Raw genomic sequence first — 27,872 nt, forward strand, 5'->3', positions numbered from 1 at the left:
CAGATATACTGTCCCTATGTCTCCCAAAATTTCTTGCTAATGTTAGTCATCAATTCTGGAAATCGTAGACCTCATACATCTGGAGAACAAAAGTGGATGAAGGGCGGTCTGTATGATTACATAAAGTGGCAGGCAACCCGTTTTTCTTAATGGTAATTGTAGCTTAAGAACCATCCTGTTTCAGCCTAAGCAAATTCATATATACTGTAACTTTCTGACCACTTTGTGATTAGAATGGATTTGCTATTGTATGGCACCCATGTAACATACGGTGCATGCTGCATATACTGAGTGCATAGGTTGACATAATTCTACATAAATTAATTCCAGGGTTCAGTGAAATTGCAGTGATTTGATATAACTTTTATAAATCATCCTTTTAAAACTCCAATAAAATGAACCTTTGCTTATACATTTTAACCCTGTAATATTAATTCCCTCTTTTATGCCACGGAAGACGTCCTCGGACAAGCGCTGGCTCTTCGGCTTTGAAACGGAGATGAGCACCGGCCCCTAGAGTCGGAAACGACTAGCACGCATGTGCGGGGGAACCTTTACCTTTACCTTTTATCACTGACATTTTCTTTATCTTGCATTAAGAAAAAACCTTTGAAAAATAATTTCACATTTAAAATAAAACCTAAAATAGCTATCTAATAAAAACAATGTAAAATTAATTTATTTCTAGCACGTAGCACACCACCAGTCCCAACTAATGCCTGATTGCCTATTTAAATTTCCTCCCTGTTTTTCTACTGTTTATTCAATCTTGGATGATCCTGGCAGGGGAAAGAGGTATGTCACTCAACCTGAATGAACTGAGTTGCCTCCTGTCATATTTTGTGCATGCCCTCTCAGTGCCATGTTTCCTAATGGGATCTCCCCTGGGTAATCCTTGCTTTGTAACTTTGGATTCAAGGAATGTAACAGCAACTTCAGTTTCAATTGCTTGTGGAACTGTAACCCTACATCGCAGGTCAATGTTGGGGAGGCTCTCCAGCCCTGCATGTAGCAATGGCTATACTTCTACAAGCACTGCGGTTACATCCCAACACCTGTCTTACCTGCCTGGGCTCTTTCCTCAGCCTGTTGTTTACCCTTGTTGCTCAGCACACACCTGATTTATAATTCACCTTGCTGGTAATATCTATGAATGAGAAGGAAGTAGCTAGGAGTACAGCACTTTGCCCTCTGGTTTTTTTTTTCCTTCATTGTGTGTATTGTTTTAGTATATACAATATTTATATATGGAGAGAGATTATACAGGTTTGAGGAGGTAGCAAGATCTGTTCTCAGATGGCTGAGGGTAGAGAATAGCAGTGTAACTCCGAAAGGGCATTTTTTTATTTTTATTTTTTTGGAATGGAAATGGGCTATTTAAGGGAAACCATGTTGTTTCCAACTGCACGATCACTTTGGTACAAATCGTCTTGTGTTAAGATAAGAAAAGTCTTATTCTGTTATTATTCTTTTGGAAAGGCAAGTGGTGATGACTTCAAAGCACACATTCCATGGCTAATGGCCATGAGACCTAAAATGCAGATTCTGAATTGCTGCAAGAATCTTAACAAAGGAAATTCCTGCCATCTCCAATACATTCACACAACCTCATTTGTGGTAACATTATCTGAAAAGCTTAGGAGAGACCCCTGGGGTCAGTAATCTTCTGATAGGAAACAAACACAATTGGGAAGTAAACCCCTGTTCATTTTATGCTTCAAGGTTGATGGGAAAAATAACCAAACTTTGTAGGGGGGAAGTCACTTGTTTTGTACTTTATAAGACAGATTGGTGTGTTTATTTTTATAAGTATTTATATAAGTCATTCTCAGACCTTAAAGATCTTCCCCAAAATGATTTGCCATTGGAAGGCTGAAATTATTATTGAAAATATACAGGCAGCAGGCACATTATGTAAAAATGCCTTAAGAGTATTTGGAACAGCATTCAAAAATAAGTAATCACAAAAAAGGGGAAGGGGACACCAAAATAATTATCAGAAAAAAAGTTATCTTAAGTTAGTTTAAAGTCAGTTTGTCAAAAATAATAAGCATTACCAGGAAACAATTAAGAAGCTGCTTAGTATGCATGTGTATATGACATACAAAGATATATGAAATTGATTCCAAAAAAGCCTAAGTCATGAAAACACTTTGTTAAAAATCTGCTGTTTAAAATAATCCTAAATGAGTCTATGGGACATGCTATGATCTAAGCAGTTTTCAATAATATAGCAGATAGACTTTTAGCTCTATAACATTTGACTTCTCTTTTTTTTCAAAATGGGAAGGGGGATCTATTTTGCAAATTACATACATTATGTACAGCAGGCTTTTGAAACTATCATTCTCTCTCCATATGTATATATGTATGAATATGTATATATGTACTTATCTCTTGAAAACTTGCATATATACATGAATTTTCATGGGTATGGTCAAATAAATCATAGGTTTCGTGATGTAGGATTTGCATTTCCTTTGTATGTTTATTATAAAGAAGGTAAGTCAAGGCAAAGTAAATTTTATTATTGGGGAATGATATTCTTGAACAGCAATGTAATTTTTCTCATTTTCAGAAAGAGATTTCAGGATGATAGCTTGGACCTGAGAAAGCAGATTTATTATTAGATGCAAATTCAGTGCTATCTACAAAATTAAAAAAAAAAACATTTTTACATAAATGACCATGTTCCTTTCTTTGAATTTCAAAAGCATTGGCTCTTTTTCTCACTTATGAAAATGGTACATAATGGTTGAATTCTAGACTAATTGTCTCAAAAAAGATTGTGAGCAGCATAAAGCTATTACACTGTGAGATTTTGTGATCTAGAATCCACAACTAAGGTTAAAAGATTTAAAAAGTTAATCATTAGATGCCACAAGATTTTTTACTGGTTTTGATATAACAGTTAACATTGTACAGGATTGCAATAAATGTGTTCATGTTGTCTCAAAATGCCAATACAATTATATTGCTCTTCCACTTGACTGGATTTATACAACGTATAAAGGCAGGATTATTAATAACCTTTGTTGGAAACTTTAGTTGGAGAACATGCAGAATTATTTGGATTGAATTTCTAGAAGTCTCATGAAACACTAATACTGGCTATTATGGAAACAAGGTTGCTAGACAAAATAAAACTCTCGAATAGCAATTTTTCCCTCATTTCTTCTGGAATTTATATAATTTTCAATAGTATAGAAGATTTTTTCTCTTAAAACCTAGATTTTATAGGAATCATTCATTGTAATGTATAAAGGTGATGTTATAGAAAGTAGGAAAGTAATTCTGTTGCTGTTGATATCATTGATATAGTTCCTAAAAGTTAATAAAACATATATACATAAAATGTATATATTATAGAGTTTGCTATAATATATACATTTTATGACATTAATATTAATCTTTAGGAGCTATATGAATATTACCAATATTAGTAGAAATGCTTTCCTGCTTTTAGGAAAACACTAGCTATACTAGAATTCTGGAAGGAATCTACAGTTTGATGGCACTTATTCAATTATACTAGAATTGTTCTCATTTTTGAGCCGTATCTACAACATTTGCCAGTGAAAACAGAAGGACCAAAAGTAATATTTAAATAAAGATGTAGGATATAGGATGTATCAGTCCATTGCTTCTAATACGCTTTTGCCTGTGTTTTTCAAAATATGGTGTTGGTAATGAATCTCATCCATATTATAATTACTTCTTGAATAAAGTTCTTAAATTACCAAAATAGTAATGGTTTAATAGAAGAAAGTTAATTGACAAGGAATTGTTCTATAAAATGGAGTTGATATATTTATAATTTCTTTTAACTGACATTTAAAATTAATATCCACAGCTAGATTTCACTTAAGAATAGCTTCAGAAACAATGCCTATTCATTCACTTCTGTTGAATCTTCTATTTTTCTCACTGTCCTCTTTCCTGATATTAAATATACATAACTAATAATTCAGTTTCAGTTTTAAAGCTCATATTATGTTCCAAATATCTTAAGTACTTTAAGCAAACCAACCCCAAGATGTTCACAAGCATCAAATTCCAATGTCATGCTGTCAGAATGGAATTCTGGAAAGCTAACTTCTTCAATGCTTTCTTCATCTGACAAGCTGCAAAAAGCTCCCAAATGAGAGGAATGGTCTCTAGAATGGAGAATTAAGGAGATTCCCCCTAACATTAAATAGTGCCATCTGACCCATATGGGAGTTCCACTGAATAATTTGGAGTATCCCCAGGGCTTTTTTTTTGTAAAAGAAAAAGGTGCCGGAACTCACACATGTCATACAACCTGCCTTGCCTACCCTACAAGGTTCCATCCAAAAAAGGTGCCGGAACTCCCTTCTGGGTGTTCCATGAGGAAAAAAGCCCTGAGTATCCCACTTTCCCTTCTACAAGTAAGTCCTCTAGTCCTCTGTCTACTGTGTTCAAGAGATCCCTGTCGTATTTACTAGGGAGTCATGAAAGACAAAACTCTCTTCTTGGAAATAGTTTCTGCCAATGAAACCTTAGCAAGATTCAGAGAAAGATATATATACCTCAGTCTCCTTGAGATCAGAAGAATTTATCTTAGCTATGTACTGATTTGTCCTTTTCATTCTAGGGAATGGATATGCAAAGTTTATTCACTTGTGCTTCTCTTGTAAACTAATACAAAATTTTAGAAAAATAGAAATAATCATTTCCAGCTAAGATTACAGTGCCTGGAAAAATTAAGGAGTCTTCATCTGTCTCTGAAAAGAGGCTAAACAAGACTAATGCATATACTGTATGTTTTCAGGAGGGTATTTTCTATATTTCAGAGGTAATCACCGAAAAGAACATGGATTATGGAGTAGGGTTTCAGTGACATATATTAAATCAAATATTCTTAGCCCTTGCCTCACCTGTCAAAATACTCTATATACCTCTTTAGAAAATAACAATGGCTTTTTTTTAACTGCACATAAGCATTGAGCTCTTAGTAATTTTTTTATTGCTTAGTCATTATTGCACAAGGTCCTATTGACAACACCACTCATGTTGCATGTTCCTAAGCCAGAAGTGATTTTAAACACGCGTGCATGTGTTCCTAGCACATTCACATCTGAGACATGTATGATGTGAATGTCATTTCAGAGAAGCCGTACAGTGACTTCTTGAGGACCGTGCGCATGACCATGAGTTACTTCACTGATATTTCTTGGTTTTCAACTTTATTTATTTATTAGTAGCTTTATCCTAGCTTGACTGCAGATAGCTCTTCTAATGTCACGTGGGAGGGTTTTTCATTGTGATTTACTAATTTATGTTAAAAACTAACCCACTAGCTGAGTTTGAACGGGAAATGTGGGGTGTTTCGTGGCCATTAAATCCCTAATGTTCATACTTGGTAGTTTACAGTAATAATTATGGAGGGTTCCTTGGGAAAAATAAGCAGAAAACCTACAAACACAGTGAAGAAACTCCCAAATGTGATCCATTTTATACAAGGAACTCTTAAGAAAGAGCATGATCCACAGGGAATTAAGTGATCTATTGTAAAACGAACAGGTGCACTTCCATTATTAGAAGTGCAGACATGGAAGATTATACATCTCTTTTACTCCTTGACAAGTTACTTCTTGAGTAGCAGATGCTGTCTTGCACCCTGGTTGCGTTATGACTGCAACATGCTAGCATTTGTACCACTGTTCGCTTTACAATAAAGCTAGACTTATATAAGGTATTCACTCGGTTTACTATTTAAGGCCTCCCGAACGTGAAATCTAATTTGGTAACGCTTCTGTTTATTTAATTTTTTTAAAATTTTGTCTTGTTTTACAACTTTTCAAGGCCTTTGCTTGGTGGTCAGACTTAATGGTTGAACACGCGGAAACCTTCCTCTCGTTGTTTGCGGTAGACATGGATGCTGCGCTGGAGGTCCAGCCTCCAGATACCTGGGACAGCTTCCCACTGTTTCAGCTTCTAAATGATTCCCTTCGAAGTGACTGTATGTATTGCACTTTGGCCATTTAATTTATTCTCTGTGGAGATAAAAGTGTTGGGCTAATGCTGTTTTTGACTGATTTCCAGTTCTTCCTCACTTAACCTTTTAGGTAAGTCACTTAAAGTGACTTCACAAATTGCTGTGGTTTTCTGAATGGACCAGCACTGATGATGTTACTTAGTGTGGGTAATGAAAGGTCTGCAAGAAAACAACCAAGCTCAGAGAGTATCAAGGAAGCCTCATTTTTCTGAATGTTTATGAAAGAAAACGGTTATTGTATATTCAGACACACAGACAAAAGCACCCCACAACCAAACCTCAGAGAATACACATACTCCTGCAAAAAAAAAGAGCTCCAGTCCTTGTTGTTCAATTTATAAACAAGCAGTACCAACCAGTTTTGTAATTTTTCCTTCAGTCAGCTGGTAGGTCATATTATTTGCATGCAAATCCATTTGGGGAGACTGCAGAAATGGGTGCAGACTTGCAAAGAGAATCTATCTCCGTCCATTACATCAAAAAATCAGAAGAGCCAGGGGACCAAAGGAAAGACTGTGCCAGTCGCTTCTGGTACTTACTTGTGGCGTATATAAAGCTTTATTCATCTGTGTGCAAATGGGGAGATTTGCGTTAGGAACAAGGTTGTTTTTTTTAGCATTATACACAGTAAAACAAAACTTTTGTCTTTTTTTTTATAAAGGTAGGCGAGAATCATAATAACTTAGGAAACATGCAGATTAGAGAGACATAAAGACTGAGTGGCTTTACGTACCGGCATCTCGTTTAGTCCAAGAGGTTCCATCTTTGGTTATAGGAGGAGAGATGTTACCTCCCGTTGATAGAGCACGCAATCTAGGCGTCCTCCTGGATTCACGACTCAGTTTTGAAGATCATATTGGAGTCGTGGCTAGGGGGACATTTGCCCAGGTTCGCCTGGTACGCCAGTTGCGCCCCTTTCTGGACCGAGATGCCCTACGTACAGTCACCCACGCACTCGTTACCTCCTGTATAGATTACTGCAATGCTCTCTACATGGGGCTGCCCTTGAAGACCACCAGGAGGCTCCAGCTGGTGCAGAGTGCAGCTGCACGGGTAGTGATGGGAGCACCCTGGTACTCCCATATTACACCCCTCCTGCATGAGCTGCATTGGTTACTGGTTGCCCTCCGGGTGAGATTTAAGGTGCTGGTACTTACCTTTAAAGCCCTACATGGCTTAGGCCCGGGATACTTGCAGGACCATCTGCTGCCGGGAATGAATTCCCATCGCCCAGTACGCTCACACAGAGAAGGCCTCCTCAGGGTACCGTCGGCTAGACAATGTCGGCTGACAACCCCCAGGGGGAGGGCCTTCTCTGTGGCAGCGCCAGCCCTGTGGAACCAGCTCCCCCCTGAGCTTCGGATGGCCCCAGATCTCCAGTCCTTTCGCCGCGGCCTCAAAGCACTCCTTTTCCACCCGGCTGACCTGGACTGACAGGGATTTTAATTATGTTTTTAATTTTTAACTCTAATTTTTAATTTATTTTAATTTTAAATTTATTGTACAGGGGCCTTTAATTTTAATTTTATCTTAACTTCTGTGTTTATTGTATGTTATTGTTGTTAGCCGCCCTGAGTCCTTCGGGAGATAGGGCGGCATATAAGTCCCAAAAATAAATAAATAAATAAATAAATAAATAAATAAATAAATAAATAAATAAATAAATAAATAAATAAATAAATAAATAAATAAATAAATAAATAAATATTTTTCCTCACTGAGACTTCTACTTAAAAAAATTTAAGTTTAAGTGAAGCAAAGCTTTCTTTGTTGTTTAAGAAGAGAATTCAAACACACGTAGAAAGGTGGAGTAAAAAAAATAGGAAAAAAATACCCTAATGTCTGAAGTATCCTAAACAATAAAAAATAAATAAAAAACTATTAAAACAAATAATATAAAAGAATAACAAAAGCAGCACTATTGTCACTTTTGGACGTTTTCTGAGAACCAAATAAAAAAATATTTAAAAAAAGTAATGGAACTTTTCTGAAAAGGTACAATCAAGATAAGTTTTAACCCAAACTAAATGACATGGATTTGTTCAAAAGGGGTCCCCTTAAGTGCTCTTGATGTGTTGGATTCACACAATCTCTTTATCTACCACCATCTCCTTACAGGAATACATTACAATGTACTTTTGAAGGCAATGTTTTCACTGTGGACATGAAGTATTGTTTGACAATTTAATGCAAAGAGCAGTTTTTATTGAAAAAATGGCCCAGAAGTTTCTTTGGGATTATTGCATTAGTTGGATTGTTAATTTTATTCATTATGGCTTCTTTCACTGTTCTCATGGTTTTGGAAGCAAAGGGTATTGAACACAATGTGACAAATAGACTTGTGAGAAAATTGAGGCATTCACCTTGCACCGATGTCAGTCTGCCTAAAAACACTTGTTTGATTTCCTAAGCAAATCTCTTGGGATTCTGGTTGGGTTGGCAGTAATAATTTAAACTACAGTAGTTTAGGTCTTCAGTCATAGATCCAACTGATAGAAATTAGCTCCTATTGAATACGGTGGGATTTACTTCCAAATAAGTTTGCATAAGACTATACTGCATGTATCCAAGCATTCTTATTCAGAAAGATTCAGAAAGAATGTTTCTGATAAGTTTGGGCTTTCTTCTTTAGTTTTCCATATTGAGGTAAAATTTTCATTTTTTTAAAAAAATAAAGTTTCCAGGAGATCTTAGAATGCTAAATGAAATCATATATTTATGGTTTATATTTATTTATTTATATTTGTAATAGATGAGCTTCTTGGAACTAAATATATTTGTAATAGATGAGCTTCTTTAAACTAAATATACTGTATACATTTATGTTAACATTTATTTTTAACATAAAATGTTAAAATGTTAAAAAGTATATTATTTTTTTAGATGGAGTAGCCAAAATTCTACTCAAGTGATTCTTAAGTATTGCTCAAAAACAATCAGTGCCATGGTTGCATTATTTTCTTGATTATATTAAAATGTTTCTAGAATAAATAAATTGACAGAAGATCCTTTTATTGACAGGGCCTTTGATTTAGTTCTTTTGTCCTAAATAAAAGTTACCTTAAAAAAATTACACTGCGTAATTGTGGGATGCTAAGAGTGTCTTATTGTGCTTTTGTTTGTTTGTTCTAGATAACTTGTGCAATGGAAAATACCACAAACACCTCCAAGATCTCTTTGCTCCACTTGTGGTTAGATATGTCGATCTCATGGAGTCCTCTATTGCCCAGTCCATTCACAGGGGCTTTGAGCGGGAATCATGGGAGCCAGTAAAGTAAGAAAATCTCCTTTGATACAATTGGAGTTTTGGGATACAAGAACAATCATGCACAGATGAGTTAGGAGAATATTAGATATACTGTTCCTCTGCTAATCTAAGTCAACTTTTAATAGACTCTGTAGCCATATTGTTGGCATTCATAAGGTTACCATCATAAGCCATTTTCTGACCTGTCCATCTTCTACCCAGCTGATACAGTGGTACCTAGACCTCAATAGATGACACATTTTCCACTTGGTAGCATGATAAAAATGAACAAGTCACTCAAGTGTCTATGGAGATTCTCAGTCATCCAGATCATGGTTGTCCCAAAGGTGCTTTTCCAAAAGGCAACTAGACTTTCTTGTCTTTTGTGCTCCAGAGCTAAGAAAGTCCAGTTGCCTTTTGGAAAAGCACCTTTGGGACAAAGTCACTCAAGTATGAAAATCTTATCTCGCGAAGGATCATCTTGTTAGTTCAGAGGTGGTTCCAAAAGTATTTCTTTTTATTGTTTTGCCTTTCAGCTCAGGTTTCAAAAATTGTATTACTCAGTTGTCTAAGAGAGAGGGGGGGCGGCACTGGAAGCAGGTTCCATATTACTGACAAATGTTTTTGCTTCTTTGGTTTTAGGCCCAACCCATATTACTGGAGAATAGCAAATTTTCTCTGTTTCTAATTTTTCTAACCTTTTCTTTTCAGTTCATCCCATTTCTCAACATTTCAATTATCAAACTGGTTAGGAACTAATCTGCACAAAAAAAACCCTGCATAAAATTCTGCAGAATTTCATAATATACTTAGTGGTATACATTTTCTTAGAATAGTTTTCTGTCCTTTGAGAAGTAGGCATGGGTGCACATTTTCCTCTAAGCATACGTATATGGTTGTGCCCTCTTTTAAAATGGCAAAATGTAAAAAGTGAAATTTTCAGCCTGCAGTTTTGGTTTACATTTGGTTCGGAAAGTGTTAATAGAATAATTAATAGAATAAATTGTTACTCTTCGTGAGAATGCAAGATCAGTCTATCCCAACACCATGATCCCAAGGCTTCATCCAACCCATGTCTGAAATGCAACAATTTTTCTGACAAAGAATAAAAATCTTGTAGGTATTATTCAGTCAGTTCTTGTGCCTGAGTAATAACTACTGGCTGATGCTGTGGTTGAATAACAATAGCAACAAGATGAGACATCATAGTTCTGCAATTTCAGCGAAAGGTGTTCCACAAGCTATCTTGCTTTTAGTTTTCATGGAATTTAATACTGAACTTCATTTCAAAAGGAAGCTGTACAAGATATCCATAAGCAAAACAAGTTTGGACAAAGAGTCTTAGAAATATTTTCCAAAAGAAAATATTTTGGAATATTATTTTCCAAATCATAAAATAAAATCTTAGCAGTCATTTCCAGTGGCAAATTTATTTCAAAAGGAGAGTATTGGGACCAGGAAAAGGGTGGAATCTCTTATTCCTTTCCCTTCCCATTGATCACCATTTTGCTGCCATTTTTCCACATTGATTCTCTTCCAATTGATATAGTTAGAAAGATCTGCAGCTAAAAGTAGGAGGGGAAAAGATAAAATGCCACTTATTTGATATATCTAATACTTAAGGCGCTAGCACAGAAACCAGGAGACTGTGAGTTCTAGTCCTGCCTTAGGCATGAAAGCCAGCTAGGTGACTTTGGGCCAGCCAGTCTCTCTTTTAGCCAGGTTCATGCAACAAGCTGGCCAGTCAATTGCCGCAGTAACCAATGGATCAAAACTCGGTTGATCAGAAAAAGGCAGACCTAGCATTTGTGAGAAAAATGCTAGGGAAAAAAATCTAAATGATTATTATCTTGTTTTATATTATTTTGTGGCTAAATACAATACTAAATGCATATTTATTCAAAAAGTGTTTACACTTATTAATTTTAAATTAATTAAAAGTTTGTTAATGTGGTACCCGGTAAAATAGTTCCATGCTAGTTTATATAATGTGTATATTCTGAAGTAGTCCCGTTGTCTTCATAGGAGTGAAAAGTAAAGATTGCCATCACTTTTCTCTTCTTTACAAGAACTCACTCCAGTACTGGTTTATATCTTTTGAATAGCAATTTCTGTTTCTAAGCAAATTTAGGTGGCTTTTTGTCTATCTCATATACTGAATGTACATATAAACAAGCATATTTCATCTGCATAGTAAGATTGGAAATTGAAGACTGAAGTTTCCAAGTTCTTCCTGTATTTCAAGGAAGGACATTCAAGACAGAATTGGCATTTAAGAACTCTATTCATCTCAGATAAGTTTTTAATATCTACCTAGCTTCTTATCATCATGCTACTGTATGACAATTTCACAAAAAAACCTGAATTCTTACTCATTTTTAAACTATTTCCTACTGGCTTGATCATATAACTATCATAAAAACTCACACATTTGCTTGAGATCACAATAATCTTGGTGGGTTGCCAACATTTTTTCAACCTCCAATAGTTGTGCCATCGCATCCTCTGCAATTTGTATAATTTCATGAAAACTTTGAATAATGTAGCACTCAAAAATAGAATGCAGCCATTTAAGCCTGAGAATAACTGTGGTGTCAGTAACAAGACTTTGAAGGAAACTGATTGTGAGGATTATGTACTATCTTCAGGATGAATGTGCAAAACACCTCCTAGAGATACTTTGCAAACCCAGATCCTTGGGTCGATGGGAAACAAGAAATTGGCTAGATAAAAATTTAGTCTGATTCAGCCATGCTTTCCTTATGTTTTTATTAGGTCTGTGGAGCATATTGGATTCAAAGGGATGTTTCCAAAAGCATGATCTCAGTCTGCTTTAAGAAATTGCCCACAGGTCAGGCACTACGCAAGGGGTTGGGCTAGGAGCAGGGAAATCTGAATTCCAGTCCTGTCTTAGGCATGGAAACCAACAAATTGTGTTCTCTCCCTGGACCAGGAAGAAATAGGGAAGGGAAAACCACTTCCAAAAGCTTGCCTAGAAAATTATATGTACTTCTCCTATAGTCAGAACTCATTCAAAGGCCAAAAGAAAAAAAGGAAAAAAACCCTTCAAATGTGCCCCATAGCATTTTTTCCCCCTCACATTCTCAGCACTGCACAGCCTCGGTTATTATCCTTCAACACAGCACAGAGAGCAGTTTTGTCGCTAGTGTGATTTTCACTGTTCTTCCTACTTATTGTGCAGCCAAAAACTCAGGATCCCACTGCAAGGTACAATAGGGTTCTATAAACTGTTGGTGGGAAATTCCTGGACACCAAATCCTGTTGATATATTGTTTCAGTAAGCCACATATTTATTAACACAGGGTAAAAACAAAGAAGACCTCACCATTTTTATTTTATTTCTGGGGAGGGGGGTGACTCTTTCAACGTTGTCTTTCTTCAACTCCCTGGAGATAGCAGGCAGAAAATGGGTGATCGTATCTCACTTTAAATCATTAAGTCAAGCCAAGTGTATGAAAGTGCATTATCTTGTGTACACAGGATGGTCTGTCACAACGTACAAATTTGAAAACAGACCTTCCATGATGCCTGCCTGAAAATCAAGGTTGAAATATGAGGTCTTTACCAGATGGCTGTCTACTAGAACATACTTTTTTTAAAAAAAGATGTATTTTCTTTGCTAGATGCTGAGCATCACCTAAGGAATAATGTGAGACACGCAAGCAGATAAACATTGCGAGCCTTGAAGATTTTCACAAATGCCGAACAAATATGTTCTCCTTTTTTTGTTTTATTTTATTTTTCGCTCACTCGGCAAGAGCTGTAAAACTCACCCAAATGAGTTAACTTGCTCTTCAAAAGGTTACACAGCTGGTAAGTGTGGGCAAAACTGTGCAGGGAAAATGAATCAAAGCAAGACAGCAGCCCTAACACAATTTTCCAAAACACTGAATATGCAAGTTAAATCTGTTCCTAGCCTGATGGAATATACACAGGCGCATGAAAGGAGAGACCATGCCAGCGTCGCCTTTGCATTCCGTGCTCAATCAATTCTACGCCATTGAGATCTCGATGCGCTAAAGAACGCCGATGGCAGAATGCAGCTCATCTTGAACAAGAGTGTCAGATTCACAGAAATGTCACAAGATTGTAAAACAGGGACCCTCAAAAGATGAGGGAGACAAGTTAGTTCAATTGCACTCTATCCGGTTTTGCATCCAGGTCCTGGATTCAGTCCCTGGCATCTCCAAGTAGAAACATTTCTGCCTCAAACCTACAGGAATTTAGGGTTGAAATCAGCTTTGACAAGACATAACTAGATTGGGCGAACAGCCTGCGAGACACTTGCAGGCCAGAAACTGCCGAAGTTGCACTTGTCGAAATTTCTTGGCAACATATCCGTTTTCAGTAGGCTGATGAGTAATTTTAAACAAAAATCCACTTATCTAGTGATTTTCAGGCATATTTCTTTCTCTTTTTAAAAAATGATTTCAGCTATAAAGTAATTCTATTTTTTCTGTTTTCAAAATATATAGGAATTAACCATTCCTAATTCCAAAGATGTTAACTCTTCGTTGGCAATGACTTTCGCATTCCTTGGAGAACATTTTTTAAAAAATGAATAAAGTGTGAAGACTTATCCCACATCCTCAAAAATAAATGTGTTCCGTCCCTGAGCTAGAGGGAGAAACACTCCGAGTCAGTATCAGGCATTTTTCAGGATTTCTTGTATACCTCTTTGTGGGAATCTCTGGGGGGGGGAAATCCAATTTAGATTTGCAAAACATTTTGATGTGATTTAATGTGGTTTTTCCAACTGCTTTTCCATACGTTTGACACTCAAATTTTTTGTATGTTGCTTCTAAAAAAAATTATTCCCTGTTTTTTGGGTGTGGGGGCTTCAAGTCATTCTTGACTTGTGTCAATTGTCTGGATTTGTTCAGAGGTTTTGCCCTTGCTTTCTTCCTAGGGCTGAGAGAGGGTGACTGGCTAACAATATATAAAAGCATGAAAATATCTGAATAAAAGCAACAAGTTAAATATCTGTAACCAATCCTTCCCACCTCCATAATAATGCATACATACACTGTGTAATATGACAGAGGTTCCTAATACTGATAGAAGAGAATATCTGTAACTCCGGTTTTAGCTGTAGAATTTGCTGGGGTCGGGTTCCTGATTTTGATACAAGCAATCAATCAGTAAATAACAGCCTAATCTAGGAACCAAGAACAGTCCCACCAATACTGACAAGGTGATTTCCCATATATAAACAGAGAGTAAACCTCACTTTCTTCCCAACACTGGAGATGTCATCCTAGTTGGATAATGAAATATCTGCAAAAAATCAACCAATGTCAGAGAGCACCAAGGACTCCTCAATTTCCTAATAATCCAGTTAAAAAAGCAACCAATCAATATTATACACCAAGCTCAGCTAACCTCCTTGGCCCAATACCTGAGGGGAAAAGCCAGGTCTTCAAGAGAAGGCAAGTAAGATCAGAGCCATCTGAATCAGAGCCATCTGAACAACGATGGGGAATGGATGATGCTCCATAAGATAGATGGCCAATAGTTTCATGTAGGTAATAAGAGTGAGGAGAGATGCACACCAACCATAGAAAGTCTAGATATAAAAAAAGAAATTATTTGTTTATTTGTTTATATGACCACTCATCTCGAGTCCATAACTGTGGGCAGCTACCAAAACAGAATAAAAACAATATAACAATGGTATAAATCATGTGAATAGTAGCTGAAAACAACAACCCAGAGCAATGCTAACAGTAATTGCAATTAATGCTGTCAACAAATGGGCTCATCAATACCACCAGGGCCCTAGGATGAATAATACAACCCGGTCTTTAAGACCTTGTGAAAAGTCAGTAAGGTCAGGGTGAGTCTGATATCTGGGGAAGGTGATATTCGGAAGATAGGCAGCACAACAGAAAGTCTCCCTGGGCCCCTCCGGATGGCATACTGGCATACTGACATGAACTAGAGAATGCTTCTCCTGCCAGACCTAAGAAGAAGGACAGATGACACTGGGTGAAGGGCTTTAAAGGCATCCAAGCCACAGCTGAAGCTTCTCAATATTCTTTTAAGGGCCTCCCCATGTAGAGCACATGTAGAGTAATCCATTCAAGAGATGACTAAGGCCAAGTGACTATGAGTAGTGCCCTCAGCTCAAGAACAAAGGCAGAATGGAACTTTGTTCCACAAAGTCTCAGCTAATATTGATTGTGTGTAAAACATTAGTGAGCTTTACTGATTGTTGTTGTTGTTAGTTGCGAAGTCGTGTCCGACCCATTGCGACCCTATGGACAATGTTCCTCCAGGCCTTCCTGTCCTCTACCATCTTCTGGAGTCCATTTAAGCTCACACCTACTGCTTCAGTGACTCCATCCAGCCACCTCATTCTCTGTCGTCCCCTTCTTCTATTGCCCTCAATCTGTCCCAGCATTAGGCTCTTCTCCAGTGAATCCTTCCTTCTCATTAGGTGGCCAAAGTATTTGAGTTTTAGCTTCAGGATCTGGCCTTCTAAAGAGCAGTCAGGGTTGATCTCCTCTAGGACTGACCGGTTTGATCGCCTTGCAGTCCAAGGGACTCGCAGGAGTCTTCTCCAGCACCATAGTTCAAAGGCTTCAATTCTTTGGCGCTCAGCCTTTCTTATGGTCCAGCTTTCACTGCCATACATTGCAACTGGGAAGACCATCGCCTTGACTATACGCACTTTTGTTGACAGGGTGATGTCTCTGCTTTTTAGTGTGCTGTCTAGATTTGACATGGCTTTCCTCCCAAGGAGCAAGCGTCTTTTAATTTCTTGGCTACAGTCCCCATCTGCAGTGATCTTGGAGCCCAGGAAAATAAAATCTGTCACTACCTCCATTTCTTCCCCCTCTATTTGCCAGGAATTGAGAGGGCCGGATGCCATGATCTTGGTTTTCTTAATGTTTAGTTTCAACCCAAGTTTTGCACTCTCCTTCTTCACTCGCAACAAGAGGCTCTTTAGTTCCTCTTCACTTTCTGCCATTAGAGTGGTATCATCTGCATATCTTAGGTTGTTGATGTTTCTTCCGGCAATCTTAATTCCAACTTTTGATTCATCTAGCCCTGCCTTTACTGATTAGCAGCATATAAAGTAATACAGAACCCATAGCAATATTCTATACTATCTTACACAAATATGAATTCAGCTAAAGGGACGGAGCTTTACTGTTTCATGTACAGGTAAACAGAGCAATATTTAGAAGTGAACTAGTTTGCTATAGTGGATAAGGCATCAGGCTAGAAACCAAGAGGCTGAGAGTTCTAATCTTGCCTTAGGCATGAAGCCATATGGGTGATCTTAGGCCACTCCTTTTATCTCAGCCCTAGGAAGAAGGCAATAGCAAGTCACTGCCCAAAAATCCTGCCAAGGAAACTGCAGAGTACTATATAGAGAAGCATTTTTTTTCCTTTGGTGCAATGTTCTAGTGACACGGTGCTATTTATTTCATACAAGTGGCCAAAAGTAATTCACATAAATAAGATCAGTTTACCCAGCAAAAACGTAAAAGTCAAAATCAATTTTTTTAACCTCCATTGTGTTATTTTAGTCTAGTATTTATCTTGTCTGATTCTGAGGGGGGAAAAAGAATAAACAAAGAAGTTCTTGATTAGATTAAAAACAGAATGGTAAACAAAGTGAACAATGAATATTATAATAAGCACTTGATATATTACATCTGATTGTTTTATGTCAAGATTTACGTGTCTTTATTTTCCTTTTTTCTTTTCATTAATGAGTGCAAGGTTCTTGAAAACTTTAACAGCTTCTCAGTTGTAATATAAAGTGTGTCATGATTTCCAATTTAGACTGCTAAGCCACTCCTGTTAAAATATTAGAGATATTTTAAGTGGCAAAAAAAGGAAGGAAATGTTCAGACCCAAAGCCCATAACCATATTCTGGGTTATAGCCTTAGTTTTTTTTTTAAAAAGAAAGTGGCCAGAAATATCAACAAAGGAACAGCAGGCTTTATCTAGTTTTGATCAATTTTAATGCTTTAATTCTTACTCCTGAATCTTTTCTGTAGTTTTATATTGTGACCTTATGATGTTGTAAGCTGCCAAGAGTTGATTAATAGCAAGATGGGTGGCATATAAATTTAATAAACTGGTAAAACAATAGGAGGGGGAAACCACATTGGTACCTACCTTCCCCTTTTTGCTGTAAGTAAGAACTAGAAAAAAGATAGGAACTCTAACTTATGTATAGGTAGTCCTCAACTTACGACCACAGTTGAGCCCAAAATTTACTATTGCTAAGCGAGAAAGTTTTTAAGTGAGTTTTGCCATATGTTACGACAGTTCTTGCCACAGTTGTTAAGTGAATCACTGCAGCTGTCAAGGTAGTAACACGGTTGTTAAATGAATCTGGCTTCCCCATTGACTTTGCTTGTCAGGAGGTTGCAAAAGGTGATCCTTTTGACCCTGAGACACTGCAACTGTCATAAATATGAGTCAGTTGCCAAGTGTCCAAATTTTGATCACATGACCACAGGGATGCTGCAACAGTCATAAGTTTGAAAAAAATGGTCATAAGTCACTTTTTTCAGTGCCGCTGTAACTTTGAATGGTCACTAAATGAACTGTTGTAAGTTGAGGACCACCTGTACTCATTTTTAATTTTAATAGTTAAGTCCATGGACTTGACAAGATGACTGTTCTTCTCTTGCAAGAACTTAAAATTTTACTCAGAACGATCCTTCAGCTCTCCAGAACAGAAATGGAATGGACAGAAAGTACTGCAAGATAAAAAGCAGGAATTGTCCCTCTCTCCTTCCGTAGTTGGAAGAAATTCCACAGCCACCATGAGCCCTTAGATTCTTATTCTTTAAAAAAAATGATTGCTCAGACATCAAATGTTTTGAACATATATAAGTTAATATATGTTGTGCTAAAACATTTCTTATGGAAGTATTTTGATCTGGTCAAACAAACTCAACTGAGTTTGATCTGGTCAAACTGAACTACAACTGAGTGAATACAATATAAATCCAACCTTGAGTCACACTCATAGAATGACATGTAGCAACAATATGAAAAGGGTTTGCTATATTCTGCTTCTGACATGGGATTTTTCAGGTTTTCCTCATCCCAGTGTTAAACCAGGTTCAGTCAGGCCCAATATCAAGAATAACATATAGTATTTATTTATTTATTTATTTATTTATTTATTTATTTATTTATTTGTTTGTTTGTTTGTTTGTTTGTTTGTTTGTTTTTATAAACCGCCCTTCTCCCGAGGGACTCGGGGCGGTGTACAGAGTAAGGAAGGTATACAGATTGAACAATAAAAAACAATAGTAAAAACAAACTGGGACCCCAATTAAAGCTATCAGGCCAGGCCGGACTGCTGGAACAGGAAGGTTTTTAAGTCGCGCCGGAAGGTGCGGAGGTCGGGGGCCATCCGGATTTCGGTTGGTAAGCTGTTCCAGAGGGCTGGCGCACCCACTGAGAATGCCCTCCCCCTGGGGGCCACCAGCCGACATTCCTTGAGCGGTGGCACCCTGAGGAGGCCCTCTCTGTGGGAGCGCACAGGACGGTGGGGTGCTAATTCTTCCAAGCTGAGTTTTTTTTATTGTTTCACACTTACGGACCAAATCTTGCCTGACTCTGCTGTCTGCATCTACAGTATACTTTGGCAACTATGAAGGAGGGGCTGACTTCACCCTCTTTCTCTCACATGATATCTAAGCCATTCCCTCCTAAGAATCCATCTCTTCATTGTGTTCCATCACAGGTTCAGTTTTTGTGATTTCCAAGATCAGCCATGATGGGCTAGAGCAGGGGTGTCAAACTCACAATGTCACGTGACGTGTCGCAACGTATCGCGGCTTTTTTTCCATTGCCGGCAATGGGGTGGGCGTGGTTTCAGCACGACGCATTCGGCTTGCTGGCCAGCAGTTTCACACCCCTGGGCTAGAGCTTCCATCGGATGTAGCCATTTATTAAATTATTTTGTTAGAAACTATTTACAGCCACTCTAATGAAAATAAATATTTTCATAAACATATACTTCCACTTTAATAACAATAAGCCGATGCTGAATGTGCCTACTCAAAAATAAATCTCACAGAATCTAGTAAGGCTATCACTAAATTAAGACTGTACTTCATATGAAGAAAGCTTAATTGAACACAGTAGTAGCTTCTCCAACAAATGTTTAGGATCACTTTGTTAATATAAGTTTAATGTCCCACTTCATTCTTTTCATAAAGCAATGATGAAAAGAATTCAAAACATGTTTCTGGATTTCTACATGATATTGTGAGAGGCACTTTGGTACCCAGCAAGGGTCTTCAAACTTGGCCCTTTTATGACTTGTGGACTTCAACTCCCAGAATTCCTCAGCCAGCGTACGATGGCTGAGGAATTTTGGGAGTTGAAGTCCACAAGTCATAAAAGGGCCAGGTTTGAAGACCCCTGTTATAGAGGTTAAGTCATCAGACTAGAAACCAGGAGATCGGGAGTTCTAGATCCGCCTTAGGCACAAACCCAGCTGGGTGACCTTGGGCCCGTCACTTTCTCTCAGCTCTAGGAAGGAGGCAAGGGCAGACCACTTCTGAAAAATCCTGCCAAAAAAACTCCAGGAATGGAAGAAGAAGAAAAATAATAATATTATACATTTATGCTAATAAAAAAGCTATATGAACTTGTCCAGGAAATTACCAGGACTCAAGAATGACTGGAAGGCATCCTCCAAAAAATGAGTCTAAGAGTTCCTGAACTCTTTTTCAACAATTGTGCCAGTCATTTCCACTAATGCAGGAAGACAAATCACACAGAGACAAGCACAACACATTCACTTTAGGATTTCCAAATGGTAGCATTGTTAATTTATTACAGTGATGACTAAAAGTTAATTATAGCATTTTTCATCATTTTGTTATCTTTTGTTTATGATTCATTGTAGAGGAATGGGCTTAAACTCTGTTTCTAAAAATTAAGCCCTATAAATCAGCATATTTACTTATGAGTGAATCTGAGCAAGATTCATTCTACGTAGTTGTTTGGCAAATGTTCTCCACATCCTGAGTGCCATCATCTTTAAATATCATAACTGTCATAAATGTATGGGTAGGGGTTCTAACTTAATTATAATACGCCAAAACTTATAAAACCTCTATATGTGCAGGAACCACCTCTTGACAAAATACAAGAAGCAACAGAGAAAGGAACACATTGAACATCTTAAAGTTGCAAAGTAAGGCAATTAAAAGGGGAACACAACATGTAACAAATTTCTGTGGCCTGGGAAAAACATCATTGTCTAGGCCAGGGGTGTCAAACTTGTAGCATCACGTGATGTGTCACGACGTATTGCCACTTTTTTGCCATTGCCGGCAATGGGGTGGGCGCAGTTTCTCTATGATGCATCTGGCCCACGGGCCAGCAGTTTGACACCCCTGGTCTAGGCCAATAACAAAGAAGTGAGATACAAATGAATGACCCATTGCCCTTATTCCTTATTCAAGCAAAGTTTACTTAATATCTAACAGTGGAAGAATAGAGCCATCAGTGGAAAGAGAAATGACCAAATCAACAGACCTGTTTTAGAGAAAGCAAAGGGGCACAAGAACAGGAGCTAATAGAGGATGAATAGGGAGAGCAAATAAAAGCAAGTTTATCCTCCCTTCACTGGTTGCGTCAGCTCTTTATTTTTATTTTTATTTATTTAGTTGCATTTGTATACCGCCCTTTCCCTGAGGACTCAGGGCGGTTTACAGGGAATTAAAAATCAAAACATACAAAAGTTAAAACCAGTTAAAAAGTATTAAATTCACCCTGTACACTAAAAACCCCAGTTAAAATTTTCTCCTCAGCCTGGGCCCGAGAGCTCAAAGAGCCAGGTCTTCAGGCCCCGGCGGAATGATCGGAGGTCGGGAGCAGTCCTCAGCTCCACCGGCAGCTGGTTCCAGAGGGCAGGCGCTCCCACTGAGAAGGCCCTCCCCCTGGGTGTTACCCGCCGGCAATCTCTCACCGGCGGAACCCTGAGCAGACCCTCCCTGTGGGAGCGCACTGGGCGAAGGGCGTTTGATGCCGGCAGCAGGTGTTCCCTCAAATAACCCGGACCCAGGCCATGTAGGGCTTTATAGGTAATAACCAGCACCTTGAATTTCACCCGGAGGGCAACCGGAAGCCAATGCAGCTCGCGGAGTAGAGGTGTTACATGGGAGTATCGGGAAACCCCCATTACAACTCGCGCGGCCGCATTCTGTCAGGCTGTGGTATGTATTAAGTCTCATTGGGCATTCCAGAAGACTTGATTTTTTTTTCCTAAGGGATGTGAACAGTAAAGAGGAATCTGCTATAAAAAATGAATTTGGAGGAACAGAGACGTTCCTGTTAGGGAAGGAAATGAGGCATGTGGTCCCCATATCCATTTAATGTAAACAGTGACTAAAGTATAAGAATGGCAGGATTGGAAAATATCACAATGGGAATCGATATCAGAGGTTGAAACATGAACAATTTGAGAAAAGCAGGCAGCACCATTATGTAGCAGTGAGGATTTAAAGTAAGAACTCAATTTTTTTTAAAAAAAACTGGATTAATGTAAATTTCGAAGTAGTCAAAAGTAACATCAGTCTGCATTCTTCATTGATGGTCAAAAGTGAAGATTATACAGTATATAACCATGCTTTAATGCTGTCCTAGATAAAGAGAGTATACTTCGGCAAGACCATGGAGGATAACAGTATATAAAAATAGGACTTTTTTAGTGATCTAGTAAGTCATGAGAGTTGGATTCTGAGAAAGAGGAAGAGAAGAAGATAGATCTTATAGATTTGGAGCCAATTATCGTGAGTATCATGGACTCTTAAAGGATAAAATCAATCCTGGATGAAATAAAGATTATTTCCTTGATGTGGTCATCAGCGAGCAGTAACTCACATACTCGGGAAATGTGTGATGAGCAGGTAATGAACTAAAAAATATTATACTTAACAAAATTGTAGGAAGTAGAAGTGAAAGGCAATGGATAAACAAGATCAGTGTTTCCCAACCTGAGTAACTTTAAGATGGGTGGACTTCAAGTCCCAGAATTCCCTGACTGGGGACTTCTGGGAGTTAAAGTCCACATATCTTAAAGTTGCGTAGATTGTGAAACACTGAACTAGGTAGAAGGAGCTAAAAAGATTTTTGAAAATGTTGTTGCTGCGGAAGACTGTTCAGAGTAGCCTGCATTTTCTCAGTTACTGTCATTATCAGCCACCAAGGGTCACGTTTAAGGCCTTTAACTGTGATTACGGTTGGAGTAGGAGATTTCCACTTAAGGATGACCATTTTGTATTACATATAGGATAGCTGGAAAAAAACGGTCCAACTTTGATATAACCAATTTATAGCACAAAAAGTTGAAGGCATTAAAGACTACATTCTAGGACAAACATAATTTGGAGCAGTCTTTTTGAAAGGTTCACTGTAGTAAATTCTGATGCCAAACCAATTTATATCTGTTTCCATACAATGGTTGAGATACCTGAAAATCAGTGGGGAAAATGGTATCTTCAGCCAGAGTTGTTTTGATTTTAATTTCAATGTAGAATATGTTTCTTTTTTGCACATGGGAATTGTTTCTTTGTGTCACTATGTATTGTTGCTCCTTCCCTCCCATGTGCCATTTCAGGCAAAATGCAGAATTTATAATGTCTCTCCAGTGTCAGCTACTAATTTTTTTTTAACATAGGGACAGAAAACTGATGCAATTAAAGAGGAAAAGAAACCAAGCTTGCAAAGTGTTTGCTACTCTGAAATAATTATAAAGTACATAAACATAGAATAATAATTTGGTATATGATTCTGTCTAGACTGGCTTTCAGAATGAAGTTAAAACTAATTTCTTAATGACATAGTATGACAGATAATATATAAATATAGCAAGATAGATAGGAGTTTTGCTTCTCTTAAACTGGGCAGATGGTACTTAAATCATTTTGTTTCATATAAGAGATGGATGATATGTGAATTTTTTTTTTGCTGTCTTTGCTGGAATATGTCTGCTGTAACCAGCTGTCCTCAGTGAGCACTGTTTATGTCTTCAAATGTTTGTTTCCTGTTAGCATAGTAACAATGCTCAGAGAATGTATTTCTAGATATCAATACCACATGAAAATTTCTTTTTACAAGGTTATTGTTTTGTGGCTATGTCTGTGGCATCTTTTGAAGTAGTGAGACTAGTCTATAATGTGTAGGTTAATTGTAATTTAATTTCACCTTAATTAAATCATAATATGTTCAAAGGGAAAATCAATCAAATCTTATCGCAGAAAACATTGACAACCTAAGATTATGGACTTAGTGTTCACCCAAAAATAAAGACTGCATCAGTTCAACCTGAAGATGAACATTCACATATATTTGCAATTTTCTATAGGGATAGGCAATCCCTTTCTCCCAAGGTTCCCATTCCTTGAGGGGGGAAAAATCCTTTGGTAAAATTTGCTGGTATGGGAGGAAATTGAGAATATAATCAGAATTATCTCAGCATAATCAGTCAGCATAATACAAATTATCCCATATTCTCTTTCACATTTATATAATTTGTTCTATTTTTATTCCTTTTTCTCCCTTTTTCCTTCCTTCCTTCCTTCCTCCCTCCCTCCCTTCCTCTTTCTTTCTTTCTTTCTTTCTTTCTTTCTTTCTTTCTTTCTTTCTTCCTTTCTTCCTTTCTTCCTTCCTTCCTTCCTTTCTTTCTTTCTTTCTTTCTTTCTTTCTTTCTTTCTTTCTTTCTTCCTTCCTTCCTTCCTTTCTGCCTTCCTTCTAAGCTTAACTGCTATGTTGGGCAAAACTAAGGAATGACAGCTTCTTTGCAAGTTGTATCCAATTTGTGAGCCAGTCTACACACTACAAGTGAAGACTTGATGTTGAACATAAAGAATTAATTCATTAGCGCTAGATATGTCCAGAAGACTAGAACTTAGCAGACTATTCATCCCAGCATTTAGGGTATTATGTGCAGAGATTTTCAATCTATTTTATTTTGCATAATGGTGTTTTTGGGGGATGCACAATATACTGTACACCGGTGTTTGTCAGCTTCAGCATGTGTGAATTATCCAGTCAGCATGTAGCTTGAGGAATACTGGGAGTTGAAATCCACACATCTTAAATTGGTAAGCTTGATAAACGCTGTTGTACACTGTACAGTCATCCTGATTGAAGTGGTATATATGCTCAATCAAAGTGAGCTCCTATACGATATTAGATGCATTCACCAAGTTTTTGTCAACAACTGCAGAGAAACAATGTTTGCATAGTCTTCTGAAGATCAGAATAGAGCTTTGGGGAAGCAGAAGCAAAGAAACAAATATTTTCTTCTGTTGGTATCAGGATTTGTTGCACAGAGTCTAGATTTCATGGCAATGTCAATTTCATGCTATTTTGCTGTACATTTGAAAATAAGTTAAATATTTTGTATATTTATTTATGAATAGTAGATACTCCTTTGATCTGAACAAACATATATAATATTCTCTGTGCAGCCCATTCTTCTGTCAACTTACTCGGCTGTAAATGTGATTTAACTCAAAGCAAAATATTTCTGAGTCAATATGCACAAGATTAGACTGCATGCTTCCATTTGCAAATTATGGAAGCCCATTAAATTCCTCATGTACTTCATCCAACTTGGATTTTGAATCTGCAATTTTGTTATAAAAGTTACACAGTCCTCTAGGTTCTTAAAATTGTACAATTTCTCCAATATAGTATGTTACCAGTCAGGAGGTCCCTGTACAGTATTACATGATGAGGGCCATAAATATCTAGAAAGATTTGATTTATTGGTTTGTTCATGTGCCACCAAGTCATTGTTGATTCCAGATCCATAGTTGCTCAGTTCCAATGTGAGTGAGACCAATTTTGCCCTTCCCTGCCTTCAGCGGAGTCCTATAGCATTGTCAATAATTTGTTCAACGCAGCTGCTTAGGGAGGCCCAAGATCACTTGCATATGTACTCTTTGTTTGAATGGAAAAGAAAGCTTTAAACTGAAAAACAGGGGATCCCATTTTCTACCGGGAAGGCCTCCCCCATATGGATATGGGATATGTCATAGACAGGTCCCTATCCCATATGTTGCCACTCTATTATTCGTTTGTTTTATCAAATAGATTTTATATGGCCACCCACCTCATGTGGGTGGGACCTGCCTATGGCATATAAAATTTATGGCAACTCCATGTGTTGGGAATAAAATGTCTATGTAGAGAAAAATCCTGGCCATATATTCAATTGCTAAACCTCTTCTATAACAAACACATACGCACAAATCTACAAAATAGTCCTATTAGACTTTTTTTTTTAGCATAGCTGTGCCATTTTGTCCTTCAAGTCTACATGCCGATCATTTAAAATCATTTGAGTGTGTTCCTCGTCTTTCGTCTAAGACCAAGTTAAACTCTACGGTTTTTAAAATGTGGTAGCAGTTAAGTTCTGTCCTTCTGTATCAATGTTTTAAGTTGCTCTTTTATAAATGTTCCTTCTTTTGTGTTTGTTCTTGCTCTCTCTTTCCCTCTCTTTTTGTTTTAGCAACTTGTGATTGCAGAGTGTTGAAATAACGCAAAGTCCTTAACCCCACACTTAAAGCCTTCCATACTCATGCTTCTCTCTGAAATGTTTTTGGTTTGGGTTTTTTTTGATTGTTGTCTTGCTGTGAACTTTGCAGATTTCTTTCTGAGTGCCACTGTGCTTCTGCTGCATCAGCATCGTCACCGTGATGGTATTTTTTCCTTTCTGTCTGTTTCTTCCACAGGAGCTTAACAAGTAATCTGCCCAATGTGAATCTACCAAATGTGAATCTCCCTAAAGTTCCAAACCTACCAGTTAACATCCCACTAGGCATTCCTCAAATGCCTGCCTTTTCTGCACCGTCATGGATGGCGGCTATCTATGATGCTGAGTGTGTATTCAGTTCAAGAGATCTCATTTCAAGCAAATAAATAAATAAATCTTGGCATGAATATGAATTGCTCATTTCGAGTCAACAGATCTGAAAAGAGAAACATCATGGGAGCAGCATCAGTTGACATGGGTCCGCCGCAAATCTCCCGAAAGCAGGCATTGAAATTGGGCAGAAATGGGCATTTGCGTATGATTTGACAAAACTGAACTGAACAAAACTGGAAGATCTTTTTTTCTTTTTTTTAAATTCTGTTTCACACTGGGATCCATAGTTTTCTGGTTAAAATTGGCCTTTCCAGGATCCCATACTTCTAAATGTGAGGCAAGAAATATGTATTGGGTTTTTTAAAAAAAATACATTCAAAAAGAGAAAGATTGTTCTCACTAACTACTTCAGAATCTAAAATCTAATTTTGTTTGTTTTCTTCCTAATTTTCTGAATGATTGTCCAGAATAATAAAAAATAATCTTCTCATTTTTGGAAGGGAGGCCTCTAGAAAATATTAATTTACCCCAATTATTCTTGTTTAGTTAATTTTTCCAGGTTATCTTAGATAATAATCAGTCACATCAGTCCTATAGCTACATGGGAAACAAAATGATCACAGCCTTCCCTGTGTTGAACCTCAACTGCCAAAGTTCACTCTGGCTTGAAATAGTGGGAATTGAAGTCCTGTATATCTGGAGAGCAAACCGATGGCCTATGTCAGGGGTGTCAAACTGCTGGCCTGCGGGCCAGATGCATCACGACGAAACTGCACCCACCGCATTGCCAGCAATGGAGGAAAAGTTCTGATAGGTCAAGTGACGTCACGTGACGTTGCGAGTTTGACATGTGTGGCCTATGTTGAATTGCCATGGGGTGCTAATGATTCCAGTAATATAGTTAACTAACCTTTATTCTGTGGGTGAGCAAACTTACTCAGGAGGGTAACTCCTCATCTCTGGCTATGGAATTTATAGTTCCTCTTGGCAAAAGGGAAGAGATTATCTCAATATGGAGAACATTTTAAATAGCCGGAGATTAAAACCACCTCTCCCCAGTCCTGCTGCCTCTATTATTGCTAAAATCCTGTTCTTCCATGCATGTTTAAAAAAAAAAGATGGAATCCAGAAAAAATGTGCAATAAAAAGTCACAACGTTTTACTTGCCCATGGACCCTACAGATTATAATATAAATGATTGTTTTCAAACTATGCTACTAACGTTACTGACATTTGTAACAGCATATTCTACATAGTCTACTCGGGACATTTCCTTGGAGATCTCTGCATCTGCTACTAAAAAGAATTTTAAATTTCTATGATTACAAACATCAGCTTTTTTTAACAATGGAGCCAATTATTTCTGAACAAATATTGGATATCAAAGTTCTGGGTTTTTTTTAAAAAAATGTTGCCACAATACATTTTCTCATTTGCAGGAAATCTTTGTTCTTCCAAGTAGGAAATGCTAAGATTTTCTGCCTTTTCTTTCCTTTCTTTCTTTCTTTCTTTCTTTCTTTCTTTCTTTCTTTCTTTCTTTCTTTCTTTCTTTCTTTCTTTCTTTCCTTCCTTCCTTCCTTCCTTCCTTCTTTCCTTTCTTCTTTCTTTCTTTTTTCCTTGCTTCCTTCTTTCCTTTCCTCTTCCTTCCTTCCTTTCTTTGTTTGTATCTTCCTTCCTTTCCTCTTTCTTTCTTTCATTCTTTCTTCCTTCC

The 27,872-nt window shown here is 37.5% G+C and overlaps 1 protein-coding gene across 6 annotated transcripts in view; it reads left to right on the plus strand.

Moving 5' to 3' along the window:
* CADPS (calcium dependent secretion activator) overlaps positions 1 to 27,872 on the plus strand; it is a gene marked incomplete at both ends in the record, with an annotated part of 451,066 nt that overhangs the window by 325,849 nt on the left and 97,345 nt on the right. For 3 of the 6 annotated variants that reach the window (XM_081320036.1, XM_081320038.1, XM_081320039.1), the window contains 3 exons: positions 5,827 to 5,983; positions 9,152 to 9,293; positions 26,028 to 26,174. In XM_081320036.1, coding sequence (XP_081176162.1) covers positions 5,827 to 5,983; positions 9,152 to 9,293; positions 26,028 to 26,174 — 446 coding nt within the window. Of the gene's footprint in view, positions 1 to 786; positions 796 to 5,826; positions 5,984 to 9,151; positions 9,294 to 26,027; positions 26,175 to 27,872 lie in introns of all 6 variants that reach the window. The other 3 variants (XM_081320040.1, XM_081320041.1, XM_081320037.1) reach the window with 2 other exon arrangements.

The sequence above is a fragment of the Vipera berus genome (genome assembly GCF_964194415.1).
Source record: "Vipera berus genome assembly, chromosome: 2".
Classification (NCBI taxonomy): Eukaryota; Metazoa; Chordata; class Lepidosauria; order Squamata; family Viperidae; genus Vipera; species Vipera berus.